The following is a 17,645-nucleotide window of genomic DNA, read 5'->3' as shown; positions in this document are numbered from 1 at the left end:
TCAAGGGAATCTTTATAGTCCTAAGTACTAAAGTTAAAATTACATACAGCAATATAGGTAACTGAAGCCACTGTACTTTGTGCTTTTGCATGAAACCAAAGGCCTAGCAAAATGAAACTTAATCACAGGTATTCAAAACCCTGACAATTACAAGTACTGCATGAGTCCAGAGACAAGGAATTTCAAAGCCCTCTCCATTTGGCTTGTTACTACATTTGGGAAAATGCTCTGACAAAACAAACTGAAATGTTAACAGAGTCCTCCCATGCCCACTACTCAACAAAGACATAGCCTTAGTCCTAGCAGGAAGCAACAGAACCCCACTCTACCGACAGCTGCCAGCTAGTTCCTGCATCATTATCTTCCTGAAGCCACCCATTCTATTTGGGGACAAGTCCATGTACTACAAGGACCTTTCATCTACTCAGCTAAAATTTACCTCCCCGTAATTTCTACCTATTATCCCTTAACTTCTGCCCTCTGGGACCAAAAGGAGTTTAATTTAATCCACCCAAATATCACCCCACATATGGCTGAAGACAGAACTTTTCACAGAGGTGAAAGCCCTCTCAATTTATAAGACTCCTTATGAATTAAAGGACCTTTCTCTCTTTTATGATTTCTCAGTTGCATTTCACTTAACTGGGACTGAAATCCAGGACAACAAGAAATGATGGATACTCAAAATTTAACTTGATGACTGTGAATTTTGAATTTATGAGAAAATCATCAAATGTGTTTCAAAAATCAAGTCTTAGAAGCAGTGGAATGAGTATAAAAACAATATTTTACTTTGGCCAGATCAACAAATATAATTTTGATAGATTAATAGCAAGTAATAATGAGTTCTCTTAGTCAAATATTGTTTTGAAAGCAGAACTGGCAGCATAGGTCCAATTTCTGCTGATTTGAGATGAACAAACATGGACAGATTTTGGTAATATGTAAAACACCACTTTATTTGTACGGTATCAACAGAAAAACAACTGCTAAATAAAAGTGCAATTTCCAAATGAAATGAAGCTTTACCCTTTTAAAGGTTATCGTTTATGATTATTTTTGCTCTTCTGACAGAAATCTTTCTAAAATGTATGGCATCTGCTCTTGTTTCAAGTCACTTCTCTGGGCTTGTTTCCTTTTCTTCAAAGTGAGAACAGATGATCCCTTCCAACTCTAAACTTCTCTAATTTTTATCTCTAAAGAAGACTAAACTCTTACTTGTGCATTTCAAAAGGAATCTCAAGCTACATCAAAATGAGGCTACTACCTGTAAATCCTCTCAACTTCCCTCGAATAGAACAAAATACAGCATGGCTCCGTCCTGGCATTAACTCCAATCAAAGCTTCTGTCTGGCTTAGCTCTTGTGACCATTCTACTTCTGGCAAGAAGAAAACTGTTCTTAGTTTGAAGCTTTGTGGAGAGAATAAAAAAGCACAGGCACGTGTGGGGGTATTGCAGGAGGGGCACAAGGTGCAGTCCCAGCTTTGCTACTGTGTCTCAGATAAGCCTATCACTCTTCTTCACTACGCTAAGGGAGCCCCAGAAATGAGCATGACAAAATGAGTGGACATTATTTTTCTCACCTTACAAATGGGGAAATTATCATCAATTGCACTGGGCCTTCTTATAGTCATGACTATAATAACAACTGTTCAGTACAGATTGGAACTTAGCCTAGTGCTGAATTAAATTGACTCTGTGAAAACATTAGCTTGAAAAAACTGTGGAGACTTTGCATTTTTTATGAGTAAACTGTATTTATGCATAAACATAAATACAAAATAGGATTATTACCTCTAGTTTACAAATGAGGAAACTGAAGCTCACAGAAAGGAAAGATGACTTGTTCATGGTCCCATGACTATACTACAGCAGGACTAAGATTACAACCCAAGTCAGTCTAAGGCCCTTCCATCAAAACTTACTTAAGTTTTCAGATTTAACACTAATAAAATTTCATAGTAAAATTTTCCTTCTAATGAATGTCCAAAGCAAAAAAGAAAGGAAGCAAGCAAGAAAGATAGATTTCAGATAACATTACAAAAATTGACAACTGGTTTAAGTTCCTTATGTAAATAGCTTCAAATGCATAAAGTCAGATAAATATTCTAAAACAAAACAAGTTAAACACTTGAGAGATCATATTCACCTTTTGAAAAAATTTTGAGAAGTCTTCTGTAGCATTTCCTTTAGCAGCTGTGTTTTTTAAGGCCATTTCCTCAATAGTGTCTTGAAGAAATTTAGCCACTTCAAGTTTTACTCTCAATTCTTTCTTCAATCTCTCCTCCTATAAAGGGGGGGAAAAAAGAAGCTTTGGCTCACAATGGCCTATCTCAGAAATACATATTAATTCTGAAAACTTGCTCTGCTGTATCTCACTCAAGAGTAACTACAACATCAATGTCTTCTCACTAGAGGATTGCCATTAGGAATTTGCAGAAACCGGGGAGCTGCCATCTTGTTGGCAGAAATGGACCATTTTATCATGGCTGGCTCCAAAAGAACAAAATACCTTCCCTATTATTTCACTTTGGAATACAGATCACAAAAAAAGTTTTATTTTACTTAAAATAGAATAGCATAATCAGGAAATCTCTAAGTGTACTGAAAATTACAGCAGTGCAATATAAAGTTAACACAAAGATTCCAAATTGACAACTATGGTTAACATCTGAAATTTGGCCAGTGAATTGAAAAGCTGTTTTAAGCAATTTTAAAAATCATTCATAAGCGAGCTCATTTTGACCCATAGCTATCATTACCTTTATGGACTGTGTCTCAAATGTTGACGGTAACATATTTGGGAAGAGCTTAACAGCAATTGGAAGCAGGAACTCCATGAATGGGACCACAATAAAGACTAGGAAAGGGACCAGGCGAAAGAGATCAGCACATATCCGAAGAAACTGGGGAAAAGAAAATTATTAGTGGGTAACTGAAAAGAATTATTTTTACAAAGGAAGAATGTTTTTTCCTACATTAGGATCACTGACAACTACATTATAAGGAAGAGACATTCTGTCCCCAGAGATCTTCAAGCAGGGCTAGAAAACCATTTGCCAAGGATGTCGCACAAGGTTTCTGACTTTAAATAAGGGCTAGATTAGAGGGATTCCACCTAGTTCTATCTTGAGTTCCTTTAAAATCTAAGATTCTGAGTATGATTTTTGATATACATTCTACAAATTTTGATATAATGTAAATTAAACCACATACAATCTCTTCTCTTTTTTTAAGGCATGTTAATTCACATAGTATGAGCACTTTAATATACATTCATCAATAGAACAATAATATGGCTATGTATTATAGGTGGTTTAAAGCATAGAAAGTTAACCTTTACAGATTATCTAAGGTAGGCAGCTCAGCCTTCCCATTTTAGGCAAGGAACCAAAGAAGAAGAGGAAGCAGAGAAGGAAAGGGTCCCAAGCCCAGGTGAGCTGAGGTGAGGTGAGGTGAATAGCCATGGCTGCCCAGGTAATAGAGATCTGGTCATGTCCACAGCAGAAGTGAGGCTGGGAAGGGACATCTTACACCAGCAACACAGGACTCACCAATAAGGTAACAATGTTGAAGATCTAGACAAGGCTAATTCATTTCCCTTTCAAGGGTTTTTGAAAACCAAGAACACTGGGGCAGCCAGATGGCTCAGTGGATAGAGCAACAGGCCCTGTAGTCAGAAAGACCTGAGTTCAAATTCAGCCTCAGACACTTACTAGCTGTGTGACCCCGGGCAAGTCATTTATCCCCAAATATCTCTCCAAAAAAAGAGAGAGAGAGAGAGAGAGAGAGAGAGAGAGAGAGAGAAGAAAAGGAAAAGAAAGAAAACCAAGAACACTGAGTTATCAAAGAAGGGGCAAGCAATACTAGAATTTACACAAAGATACCTACAAAATAGGCCTTAAAGACAATTACCCAACACCTAAAACTCTACAATATGATCTAGATTATAAAAGACTCTTTTTTCAAAAACTCAACTGGGGGCTGGAAACTTGTTGAATGTGGGTGATGAGTAGAGTGGGGTTTACCATCAATCTGCTATGTAACAAACTCATGCCTCCAGAGGTTGCTGCTAACATTACAGAGTGCATATCTTTCTTTCTCCTATCAGAGAATGAGTTTCTTGTTGCATCAACCTTAAAAGATCTCCACTATATCTCAAATGAACAACAAAGAATTTTCTGCTCAAAGGGAATCCTTGAGAGATAAGCATTTTCAGTTTCTGCAGATAAGCAATGAAACACTTAAAGAAGAAAATGCTAAGCCAAGAAGAAAGATTAATGAGATTCAAACTTCTCTGAAACGCAGGCAGGAATGGTGAGAATATTTGACTAGGAATTAGAAGTAAAAATGATAAATAGAAAGCAACCTTGAACTGACAGTACAAGTGGACTAGAATCTAGAGATGATGCCTAAGTGGACTATGAAGGCAAACTTACGAAACCTGAAGCAAGAAATAAAAGTGCTACAGGCTCAGCCCATAAGACACGGCAAAGCCTTTGTAATCTGATCAATGTGCCAATCTAATATAGTTAAACAAAACTGTCATTGTCTTGCAAAATCTCTAGTTTGTCATGAACAATGTGTGTAGTTCAATAAAGGAGTTGCTTTCTGGAGCTAATATATTGAAATTAAAATACTGTTACTGAAACAGCCATGCTGTACAATGACTAACTTTGATAGACTTAGTCCTTCTCAGCAAATACAAGAATCTAAGACATCTCCAAAAGTCTCATGACGGAAAATGCTATCCACATCCAAAGAATGAACTATGGAGTCTGAATGCAGATTGAAGCATACTATGTGAAAATATATTTAATAGGAATTTTTATGTAAAGCCAGTATCAGATTGTGTGCTGTCTTGGCAGGGAGTTGGGGGAGAAAATTTTTAAACTCAAAAGCTTATGGAAGTGATTGTTGATAAATCAAAATAAATTAACAAAAATTTTTTTTAAATCTCTCCTAAAGACCAAAATAAAACCTAAGAAGGGATATTCTTTAATCTTCATCAAAGACATTCTGCCCCTTCATCATCCATCAGTTTTAATCATTATTCTGATTGAGATTAGTAAGATTTTCATCAGTTAAAATGGATTACACTCAACAGGTGATTAATAAATGTTGACTGAATTTTAAAAAATAAAATAAAACATTGCTACTGAAATCCTTAAATCCAGGCAGAAAACTCAGAAATTAAGGAGGAAGAAAAGTCCTGACAAAACATTGAAATGACTTCTGGAGTAAAGCTCTGCTTGCAGCCTGAAATTACTATTGTTTACTTGGGGAATACAATCATGTCTTTAAATACACAGTCCTCTCTTCCTCAGAATTCATCATGAAACAGATTTCATGACCTAACGTGATGGCTGCTGGACTTGAGGTGGACCAACTCTTTTCAGGTAAGAAAAATATTTCATAAATTCTTTCAATCAATAATGACTCCTTTACTCACAACTGGAAAAAGGGAATAATTAACATTAAAGAAAGAAAAAGAAAAGGTTAAATATTAAGGAACTTTCTAAAGAAATATGACATCTAGAATAAGGATAGCTTCCTATTGTTCATTATAATATTAACTGGATATTAATTGCAACATGATCCTAATAAGTATCCTTTAACACTGCGTTGAAGAAAAAAAAACTGGGGCAGGTAGGTGGCCCAGTGGATAGAGAACCAGCCCCGAAGTCAGGAGGACCTGAGTTCAAATCTGACCTCAGACCAAACACCTGACACTTACTAGCTGTGTGACCCTGGGCAAGTTACCTAACCCCAATTGCCTAAAACAAACAAAAAATTATAAAAACTGTAACATAAAATGTACATGACAGAGATGACTAACTTTTGCCTTGAGAATCTTAAATCCTCGCTAATGTTTTTGAAGATTCATGCTTACATTTGTAAGAAATGGTTTAAAAAATACACACATGCAGGTTAAGTAACAATTAAACAACTACAGATTTAAAGGGCCCCACAAAGTACCAGTGTGCTGCTCTAAGTCTGTTGCAGAAATTGTTTAGTTTTAATATTCTATAGTGCTAGGAACAAAAGGTCAACACTATCACAAGAATCAATTTTTAAAAATAAAAAGGAAGGGGGTCTAACAGTACTAGATTTCAAACTGTATTAGTAAGTGTTAATCATCAAAACAATATGCTACTGGATAAGAAGTAGAGCGATTGATCAATGGAATAGATTAGGAATACAATACAGAGAAGCAAATGAGCACAGTAAACTAGTGTTTGATAAACCTAAAGATCCCGGCTTTTGGGGCAAGAACTCACTATTTGGCAAAAATTAACTGAGAAAATTGGAAAGTAGTCTGGCAGAAACTAGGCACAGACCAACATTCATACAACATATACCAAAATGAGTACATGACTTAGACATAAAGGCTGATAACATAAGCAAATTAAGGGAGCATGGAAGAAATTACCTATTAGATGCATGGATACAAAAGAGTTCGTGAACAAACAAGAGATATAGAGGTTCACACGAGGTAAACTGCCTAATTTTGATTACATAAAACTTAAGTTGTACAAACAAAACCGATACAGCCAAAATTAGAAGAAAAGCAAGAAACCAGGGGAAAATATTTACAGCAAGTTTCTCTGAAGGTTTCATTTCTCAAATATATAGAGAACTAAGACAATTTTTAGGAGCCATTCCTCAAATGATAAATGGTCAAAGGATATAAACAGGCAATTTGCAGAAGAACAAATTGAAACTTTTTATAGTCCTATGAAAAAATTCTCTAAATCATTATTGATTAGAGATTGCAAAGTGAAACAATGTTGGGGTACCACCTCACAACTATCAGAAATGAAAAATGCTGGAGGGGTTGAGGGAAAATAGGTACACTAATGAACTGCTGGAGGAGCTGCCAACTAGTCTAACTATTCTGGAGAACAATTTGCAACCATGCTTAAAAGGACTACAAAACTCTACATACCCTTTCACTCAGCAATGTCACTACCAGGTCTATACCCCAAGAAGATCAAAGAAAAAGGAAAAGGATGCATGTGTACCAAAACATTTATAGCAGGATCTTTTTGTGATTACAAAGAACTAGAAACTGAATTGGACACTGAGGAGTTGCCCTTCAATTGGGGAATGGCTGAACAAGTTATGATACAAAAATGTAATGAATACTACTGTGCTATAAGAAATGATGAAGGGGATCGTTTCAGAAAAAAATGTAAAGACCTATATGAACTGATAGAAAATAAAGCGAGCAGAACCAGAACAATCTACACAGTAAAAGCAACATTGTACAGATAATCAACTGTCAAAGACCTAGGAACTTTGATCAATACAATGATCTACCACAACTCCAAAGCACTCATGATATTAAATGCTATCCACCTCAAGATAGAGAACTGACAGTCTCAGAGTGCATATTGAGGCATATTTTTTTCCTTTATTTCTCTTGGAAGGAGGGGAGGACATGACTAATGCAGAAATGTTTTGCATAACTTCATATGTATAATTAGTATTGTATTATTTGCCTTCCCAATGGGTGGGGGATAGGCTGCAGGGAGAGAATTTGAAACTGAAAATAAAAATTTTTTTTAAAAATAAAAAATTCTATAATGCTAAATTCATTAAATGTAAGCTTTTACTTTCTTAATATATGTTAAAAAAAATTTCTGCTGAGGTGCATTGCTAAACTTTCCAAATGATATTTCAGATAACAAAATTAAGGAAGCAGAGGTTTAGGATCTTTCCAATATGCATGAAACAGTCTATCCAGTGCCTTTCCAAAATTTGTCTAAGTGCACACTACATTCCATAGATCTTTTGCTATGTGATGTAAATGTTCTTTTTAAAAAAATAAATCATAGCTTTTCCTATCTTAAAAAATATATATTTCAACGTAAGCAAAGCTGTTTGCTACCTAGTCCAACTCTAGAAATTAACTTTTATTAATTCTTTAAATGAATAGTCTTTTATTATTAGTTTGTATTTTAACAAAGTCTTAAAATATGCAATGAATCCTCTAAGAAGCTTTCATAAATGGGAACAAAACTCAATTCACATAAATAAGTCTCTTGAAAGAAGCAAGTACAACCATCAAAAACATAACACTAGAGATGATCAATGTGAGTTTCCAAATCAGCTTAAGTCTGAAGGTACTGAGTGAAAAAGGACAATGTTAACATTTCTTAGAAGCATTATGGTGATTAATTCTACTTTGATTACTCTGTTCTCTTTAAGAGTTATACCATTTGGGTCAAAGGATATGAACAGACAGTTCTCAGATGAAGATATTAAAGCCATCTATAGTCATATGAAAAAATGCTCTAAATCGTTATTGATTAGAGAAATGCAAATCAAAACAACTCTGAGGTACCACATCACACCTATCAGACTGGCCAACATGACAAAACAGGACAATGATAAATGTTGGAGAAGATGTGGGAAAATTGGAACACTAATACATTGTTGGTGGAGTTGTGAACTGATCCAACCATTTTGGACAACAATTTGGAACTCTGCCCAAAGGGCTACAAAAATGTGCATACCCTTTGATCCAGCAATAGCACTTCTAGGGCTATATCCCAAAGAGAGCAAACAAATGGGAAAAGGACCCACATGTACAAAAATATTCATAGCAGCTTTTTTTGTGGTGGCAAAGAATTGGAAATTGAGAGGATGCCCATCAACTGGGGAATGGCTGAGCAAGTTGTAGTAGATGAATGTAATGGAATACTATTGTGCTATAAGAAATGATGAACAGGCTGACTTCAGAAAAACCTGGAAAGACTTATATGGTCTGATGCTGAGTGAAGTGAGCAGAACCAAGAGGACTTTGTACACAATAACAGCCACGTTATACGATAACTAATATTGTTAAACTGAACCTTTCTCAGCATTATGAGGATCTAAGACATCTCCAGAGGCCTCACTATGGAAAATGCTGACCAAAGAAAGAACTATGGAAGTCGAATCGCTATCACTTATTTTTACCTTCTGTTGAGTTTTGTGCCATCTTTCTGATGGTTCCTCCTATTGGTTTTAATTTTCACTTACAACTTCACTAATGGGAAAATATGTTTAATGGGTATGTAAATGTAAAGCCTATATCAGATTGTGCGCCATCTTGGGGAGGGTGGAGGGGAGGAAGGGGGAGAAAAATTTTCAACTCAAAAGCATATGGAAGTGATTGCTGATAAATCAAAATAAATTAATAAAATTTAAAAAAAATTTAAAAATATAAAGAGTTATACCATTTGTAGTGATCTGTTTCGCTGAGTGGCTTTCTTTTTTTTTTTTCTTTAAAAAACAATTATTTGTTATATGAGGTAAGCTCCCTGGGAAGGTGTTAGGGAAAGTTGTTGGAAGAAATTCTGGTAACACAAAAACAAAAACAATAAAAAAAATTTAAGTTATCCCATTTCTTTAGAAAGGAGTAAACCATAATCCTAGGACAAAATTCTCAAAGAATTGAAATACTGACCTGTCTATTTTATCTATAAATGAAAATACATAGCATGCAATCTCCCTAAAAACTAGAAAGTCTAATTCAACTAATAAAAAGAATTACTTTTCCTGTTTTACACATAAAGAGTAATACCATAAGCAAATTAGGAGAGCATGGAATAGTTTATCTGTCAGATCTATGAATAAAGGAAGAATGTGGGACCAAAGAAAACGTAGAGAGCATTATAAAATGTAAAACAGATAATTCTGATTATATGAAATTAAAAAGTTTTTGCAAACAAAACAAATGCAACCAAAATTAAAAGGAAAGCAGAAAACTGTAGGAGAAATCTGCAACAAATATCTCTGCTAACAGCCTCATTTCTCAAATATATAGAGAACTGAGTCAAATTCATAAAAATACAAGTCATTCTTCAATTGATAAATGGTCAAAGAATATGAACAGGTAGTTTTCAGACAATCAAAGCTATCTACAGTCATATGAAAAAATGCTCTAAAACACTACTGATTAGAGAAACCACCTCACACCTATCAGATTGGCTAATAGGACAAAAAAAGGAAAATGATGGATGTGGATGTGGATGTGGATGTGGGAAAACTGGAATATGAATGAGCTGCTGTTGGAGCTGTGAACTGATCCAACCATTCTGGATAGCAATTTGGAACCATGCCCAAAGGGCTATCTTACTGTGCACAGCCTTTGATCCAGCAATACCACTGCTACATCTATTTGCCAAAGACATTAAAAAAAAGGGGGGGGCACAAGGACCTATTTGTACAAAAATATTTATAGCAGCTCTTTCTGTGGTGGCAAGGAATTGGAAATAGATGAGATGCTCATCAACCGGGGAATGACTAAATGTGGCATATGACTGTGATGGAATACTATTGTGCTATAAGAAATAACAAGCAGGGGGCAGGTAGGTGACACAATGGATAGAGGTCAGGCCTTGAAGTCAGGTGGACCTGAGTTCAAATGCAGCCTCAGACACTTGACACTTACCATCGGTGTGACCCTGGGCAAGTCACTTAACCCAGATTGCCTCACCAAAAAGAAAAAGAAAAGAAAGAAACAACAAGCAGAATGATTTCAGAAAAACCTGGAAAGACTTACACGAACTGATGCAAAGTGAAGTGAACAGAATCAGGAGACAGTTATACCCAGTAACGTCAATACTGTACAATAAAGAACTGCGAATGACTTAGCTATTTTCAGCAATACAACGATCCAAGATCCACAACACTAACGACGCAGCACACTATTCGACTCCAGCAAAAGAACCGGCGTTGTTTGAATACAGACTGGAGCGTGCTGTTTTTCACTTCCTTTCCTTTATTCTTTTTCTTTTGAGTCTTCTTGTACAAAATGACCAACATGGAAATGTTTCACATGATTGCACAAGTATAACCTATATCTGATTACTTACTGTCTCAGGGACAGGAAAGGGGAGGGAGAAAGGAAAAGAATTTGGAACTCAAAACCTTTTAAAAAATATTAAAAATTGTTTTAACATGTAATTGGGAAAAAAATATGTTTTTTAAAAAGTATTACTTTTCCCCAATAAACCATAATAGCTCACATTCAGAGATCATTCTATTTAAGTTATTTCTATTGACTTCATCTGATTCTCATTACTAGAAGAGATTATACAAATATTATTATGTTTATTTAAACATAGGAAACCCAAGGTCCTCTAGGCTAAGTTAACTGCCCCATGGTCTAAGCCCCAAGGGAGGAGGACATATGACACTGCCTCTCTCAGAGTTCACAACCATTGCTTTGTGGAAACAACACAATATATACTAGCTCTTCTAAACGAATTAAAAGAAAATTTGTCATTTATTTCCACCAAGGCAGTGTGATGTGACCAGTCTCATGGCTGGGATGGCAGGAGGATCTGTGTTCCCTTTTCCTACCTCTAACTCCAAGACAAGCAGTCTGAACTCTCCCCTTGCTACTATCATTCAGCAAGAGATATTACACAATCAGGATCCTAACAGCACTTACCTGAGTCCCCAGGACATTCTCCCTCCCCACCCCAACCTCTGCCCTGGGGACTGTAGCACACTTGTTGATGTCTTTTCAAACACTCTAACCTCCCACTTCCTTAATCTTGTAGATGCCCAAGATTGATACCTCACCCTCACACCTGATCACACCCTTGATCTGTCCATCATCCACAAGTATTCCATAACACAGCTAAATTCTGAAATTTTTTTTTTTCAGATCACAACTTCCTATCATATTCCATCTCTCCCTATAGAATGTACCCCTCCTAAAACTATTTTTCATCCTCACTTGGCCATTCACTCTCCATTTCACAGTGTACTCTGGCTATCAACACTACTCTAACCTCACTTTCCTCCCTTCCCAGTCTCAATTCTATATTGTTCTCTGCCCTCTAATCCTTTCCCCCTCTACCCAACATTACCCAAACGCACACTGTGCCAAACCTTAATCAATTATTCCTACCATCCACCTCTTCAATCCTAACATACTACTACCAAAGCTTGAGGAAATCATGCAAATAAGCAGCTGAGTCCACTACAAATTTATATTTTCTAATTTCAAATGGGCCCTAACTACAGCAAGATAATTTTTATCCCCCCTCATTGATTCTCTTTCTCAATCCCCATGGAGACTGTCTTCTCTTCTTAGATCTCCCTCTCACACTACCCTTTCAATCCTTCTCAGGTGAGGAGAAAATAGAGACCTTGAATGAATAATAGAGCACTGCACTGAGAAATCAGACCACCTGCCACAAGTTCCATAGTTTTTTCTTTTCTACATACACTTAAGGTCATCCTCCAGTCTCTTCAACCCTTACTTTAGTCTCCTCAAAATGGCCAACCCTATCAACATATACTTTTCATCCTCTCTTGTCTCCTCCAGCAGTTTACCCCCTCATTCACACCTACCTCCCCACTCCTTCAACTTCACTCCCTATCAACTGGCCACCCCATCAATGTGCCCAAGCCTACCCCATCCTTAAAAACCCCTCATTAGATCCTACTACCTCCTCAAATTGTCATCCTACCCCTACCCCTTTCACAGTCAATTCCTAGAGGGGAAAAATATCCATCTATTCATTTCTTCCACTTCCTCTCCTTTCACTTATCAATTTCTTGCAATCTAGCTTCTAACCTAACATTCAACTAAAACTCCAAAGTTACACATGATCTCTCAAATGTCAAATCTAATGGCACTCTCTAAATCCTCATCCTTCTCAACCTCTGCAACTTTCAATATTGTTGGCCAACACTTCCTAGATACTCTCTCCCTTCAAGGTTTTCCTGACCTTGCTTTCTCTTTCTACTCCTATCTGCTCTCTCTTACTGGTTTATCATAAATATAATGCCTGCTTACTAAGGGTCTGCTTCAAGGATATATCCTGGGGCCCTCTACTCTTCCTATACTTTCTCATTTTGTGACTTCATTAGCTACTGATATCTGATGATCATTTTTATTCAGATGACTCCTAGACTCATATTATGTCCAGCCCTAGTCTCTCTCCTAAGCTTGTTTCAAATCTCTAACTGCCCAATGATTACTTTGAAACAAATATCCTATAGGCAACTAAAGCTCAGCAAGTCCAAAATAGACATCTTATTTTTTCCCTCAAGTTTATTCCACTTTAGAATTTCCCTATTTCTGTTGAGAGCACAAGCAACACTTCTAACCTTGGTGTTATCCTTAACTCCTCACTCTCCACATAGCCAATCATTTCCCAAATCTTTCTAACCCAACAATCTCTCTCACATCCATCTCCTCTCTGCTCACATGACTACCACCTTAATGCAAGCCTTTATCATGTTCTCCAACAGGCTAATTTCTCTACCATGTTCTAATTTATCCACACAGCTTCCAAACTAAACCTTATAACAGCGGTTCTGATCATGTCACTCTCCTACTCAACAAACTCAAATGGCTTATATAATATAAAATAAATGATATAATATGATATATTATATTATAATGCAAATATAAGCCTTTGCTTAGCTTTTGAAGCCCTTTGTCACCTGATCCCAACCTACCTTTCGAGAAGCTAAAAAACAGGTAGGTAAAATGTAAACAGAAAGTGGAAACTACTCTTTTCAGAAATTTGGTGGTGAAAGGGGAGAGGCAGAATAATCCCTTGAACTAGGAACACAGTTAAGAGAAAGACTGGGGTTTGGATTGGGGAAGAGGGGGAGGTCCTCTTGGCGTGGGGGGGGGGAGGTTAGATAGGGGACAGCTGAATATGTTTTATAGACCAAGGGGAAGGAGCTAAGAGACAGAGGATCACAGCCTTTGGAATTAAAGGGAAGGAAAAAAGAATGGATAAACACAGAAAGGACTCACGTCGAGGTAGTTTCTGTTGGGCTAATTGTGTCCGTGCTGTCTTCCCAACTACAGTAGTCTACCAACCCTTTTGTGGCTTCCAGGATTGCCATAATAATAAAAGACATTATCATACACAGTGAATGCTGCCTCTCATACTGCTGAAATCATGCATAACAACATCTTCCAAGAGTCACAGAGGCACAGCATGGATGATTCCTGGTCTCACTTCCACACAGTGAAATATCTCATGTCTTTCTCAGCAGTCACAGGACTGTTATCAAAGGTCAGGGAAGAGATACTTTACTCCTTCAAAGTCTTTTGAGGGACAGCACAAAAGTATGCCTTCTATTATTTTATCAGTTTTCCTCCTCTTCCAGTGTCAAAGAACCTGCTTCTTGCCTCTCTCCCAGGAGCTCCTGACCACCCCCATTTATTCGTCCCTTTTGTCTTAGCTTTTATACCCTACTGCTTATCCTACAAGACTCCAGCATTTCTTTCATATCACCATCACACAGAAATGCTTTTCTTTTACATAGCAAAATCCCCAGCACAGTGCACCAGGTGTGAGCTTCAGTTCTGCTCTGCCGAATTCCTTTCTTGCTGGGTCATAAAAAGCAGTTTTCGGCCAAAGCCTAGGCCCCTTTTCTGCCCCCACTGCAATGAATTTTAGTACAGTCATTCCAGAAACCTGAGGGTCTAAGAGTAGAAGTTTAAAGCATCTCAAAACTGAAGAGATCATACACTTTGCAGCAAGAATTGTCAGATGAGAGCAATTTAATACTGTAATTAGTTGCTAGACACAAAATAACATGTTAGTCTATAAACTTAAATATTATGGAAAATATTTTTAATAAAATTATTTTTTATCACTTGACAGCATAACAGTCTGCATCAATAGAGAATAATCAGTTTGATCACATTATCTTTCTTTCATGTAATCAGCATACTATGAATAATTAGGTAATCTGTGATGTTTGCTGAGTGCAGTTTTAGTTAAGTTAAATTTCAAAAGGCAGAAAAATTCAACACATAAGACTATAGGTTAACCCACATTTAAATTTTATCTATGGAAGTCCTTATGCCAAAACAAGATCCCAAGACACAAGCTATTCAGAAGGAAAATAAAAAGAGAATCCTTATCTCTAAGCAACCAACCAAGGCTTGGCAAATCCACTGCTGTCATTTTCAAAACAGCTAAAAAAGAATAGATATGTCTCATATTGGGACAGCCAATGATTATATAAGCTAACAATCAGGGACTGTTTTTGTCTTTTTGTGTCTTAGTGTGTCTTAGTGCCTAAAACCGTGCTTAGCAGGCACATAATAGGTGTCTGTTGAATAAATATCCATAGTTCACTCAAAAATCACCAGGCCAACCAGATTACTATTTAGTTATCCCTTGAAATGAAGTAAGCCAATATGCGGACAATTATCCTATAAAATCGCATTATAAATGAATTTACCTAAAAATTTAGGCAAATCACCAAATGTGACAAATGTCTCATGTCTGTCATTCCAAACACTCATCTCTAGTCAAGCCTAACTTAAGTCTTTGTTGAAAATACCTAAAGCTCTAGCTGAGAAAGAAGACCCTCCTCAATAGCTAAAATCTAAGGAAAAACGGAGGCCACAGAATTCAGGACAAAGAGAGAATTCAGGATGCTCCCCAGCACAAATGGAAATATTTTATCTTCAGAAAAAAAATAAAAGATCACCACTGAGATCTCTGCCAGCCAGTAGGGTAACCAAGCCTCCCTCTCCTAGTGCAAGTGCCTGACTACCAGACCACATTGGAATAAGAATGGCTATCTTTATCAATTCATCAGGGAGCACTTAAGGGATCAGAGCATTTAATCTGACCAAAGATACCAAAAACCAGATCTCAAGGTTATAAAACCAAAGATGTACCTAAAATGATCAGCAAACTGCTGGGGCAGCCCAAGGGGGAAAAGAGATTCATAGAGAAGTTATCTTAAGGTAAAATTAGAAGTACTGACTGGCTGAAATAGTACACAGACAAAGCTAAATCAGGAAGTCATTAAGGTTAACTACTTAAGGTTTACTTCTGTCTATAATAATACCTTCCACATTGACTACCACTGTTATGTCTAGTTTCAATATTACTTTGTAACAAGGTGAGAACTATTAATATTTGATTTTGTAAAATTCACTAAAATTTTTTTGTCCTTAGACTAAAATCTCACACTACATACCAAATAAAGTCAAAATGGGTTCATGATTTAGATATAAAGGCTAATACTATAAGCAAACTGGGAGCAAGGAATAGTTTTCCCTTCAGGTTTATGGAGAACAGAAGAATTTTTGACCAAACAGGAGATGGAGAACATGATGAAATGCAAAATGGATAATTTTGATTACATTAAATTGAAAAGTTTTTGCACAAACAAAGCCAATGCAATCAAGATTAGGAGGAAGTAGAAAACTAGGGAAAAAATTTTGTAACTGGTATCTCTGATATGGGTCTCATTTCTAAAATATATACAGAATGAAGTCAAATTTATAAGAATACAAGTCATTACCCAATTGATAAATGGTCAAAGGATATGAACAGGCAGTTTTCAGATGAGGAAATTAAAGCCATCTATAGTCATATGAAAAAATGCTCTAAATCACTATTGATCACAGAAATGCAAATCAAAACAACTCTTGAGGTACCACATCACACCTATCATATTGGCCAACATGACAAAACAGGAAAATGATAAATGTTGGAGATGTGGGAAAACTGGAACACTGATGCATTGTTGGTGGAGTTGCGAAATGATCCAACCATTTTGGAGAGCAATTTGGAACTATGCCCAAAGGGCTATAAAAATGTGCACACCCAACAATAAGTACTTCTATCCCAAAGAGATCATACAAATGGGAAACAGACCCATATGTACAAAAATATTTACAGCAGTTCTTTTCGCGGTGGCAAAGAATTAGAAATTGAGAGGATGCCCATCGGTTGGGGAGTGGCTGAACAAGTTGTAGCATATGAATGTAATGGAATACTATTGAGCTATAAGAAATGATGAACAGGCAGACTTCAGAAAAACCTGGAAAGACCTGTATGGTCTGATGCTGAGTGAAGTGAGCAGAACCAAGAGGACTTTGTACACAATAACAGCCACGTTGTGTGATGACTAATATTGATAGACTTAACCCTCCTCAGCAATACAAGGATCTAAGACATTTCCAAAGGCCTCATCTATCCACATCCAAAGAAAGAATAATGGAGTTTGAATGCAGATCCAAGCATATTATTTGCTCTTTTTTTTTCTTCCGTTTTATTTTGTTTCCTCTTTCTTATGGTTTCTTCTATTGGTTCTAATTCTTCCTTACAACATGACTAATATGAAAATATATTTAATAGGAATATATATGGATAGCCTATGTCAGACTGCTTACCTTCTTGGGGAGGGAGATAGAGAGGGAGGGGGAGAAAAATTGAAAACTCAAAAGCTTATGGAAATGAATACTGATCAATCAAAATAAATTAATAAAAAAAGAAAAGAAAATTTTTCTTTGCCATATTCTAAGTATGATTTTATTATACTCTAGGGCAAGCAAAGGAATTTCTCTTGTTTTATAAGGAAGTCAATGGAAAAATGGAAGAATATAAAACAGAAATTTTAAGAACTTTTCAGAAAAGTCTCTATTCCATGTATATTTAACTATGAAATAATGTCTACCTTTCTATTACTGTGATCCTCTATACAAATATAATTTCCATAGCCTCTTTTTAATAATGATCAGACTAACATTCTAGGTAAACCACAGCTGTCATTTATACAGCGCTTTGGCTTCTTTAATGAACCTCAGTTTCTCATCATGTGTACTTTATTCCATGATAATTTTTTATATGTGATTTTT

At 36.4% G+C, this 17,645-nt stretch overlaps 1 protein-coding gene across 2 annotated transcripts in view; it reads right to left on the bottom strand.

The window, feature by feature from the left end:
* The window catches only part of LETM1 (leucine zipper and EF-hand containing transmembrane protein 1), an 87,394-nt gene that overhangs the window by 33,193 nt on the left and 36,556 nt on the right, over nucleotides 1–17,645 (bottom strand). For both annotated transcript variants that reach the window (XM_020992228.2, XM_020992229.2), the window contains exons 4-5: nucleotides 2,764–2,907; nucleotides 2,151–2,288 (exon numbers count right to left, since the gene is read on the bottom strand). In XM_020992228.2, coding sequence (XP_020847887.1) covers nucleotides 2,151–2,288; nucleotides 2,764–2,907 — 282 coding nt within the window. The remainder of the gene's footprint in view (nucleotides 1–2,150; nucleotides 2,289–2,763; nucleotides 2,908–17,645) is intronic.

The sequence above is a fragment of the Phascolarctos cinereus genome, unplaced genomic scaffold (assembly GCF_003287225.1).
Source record: "Phascolarctos cinereus isolate Bilbo 61053 unplaced genomic scaffold, phaCin_HiC Scaffold_9;HRSCAF=440, whole genome shotgun sequence".
NCBI classification, from domain to species: domain Eukaryota; kingdom Metazoa; phylum Chordata; class Mammalia; order Diprotodontia; family Phascolarctidae; genus Phascolarctos; species Phascolarctos cinereus.
Note: the sequence above shows the minus strand (reverse complement) of the source record. Positions and strands in the feature narration are given on the sequence as shown.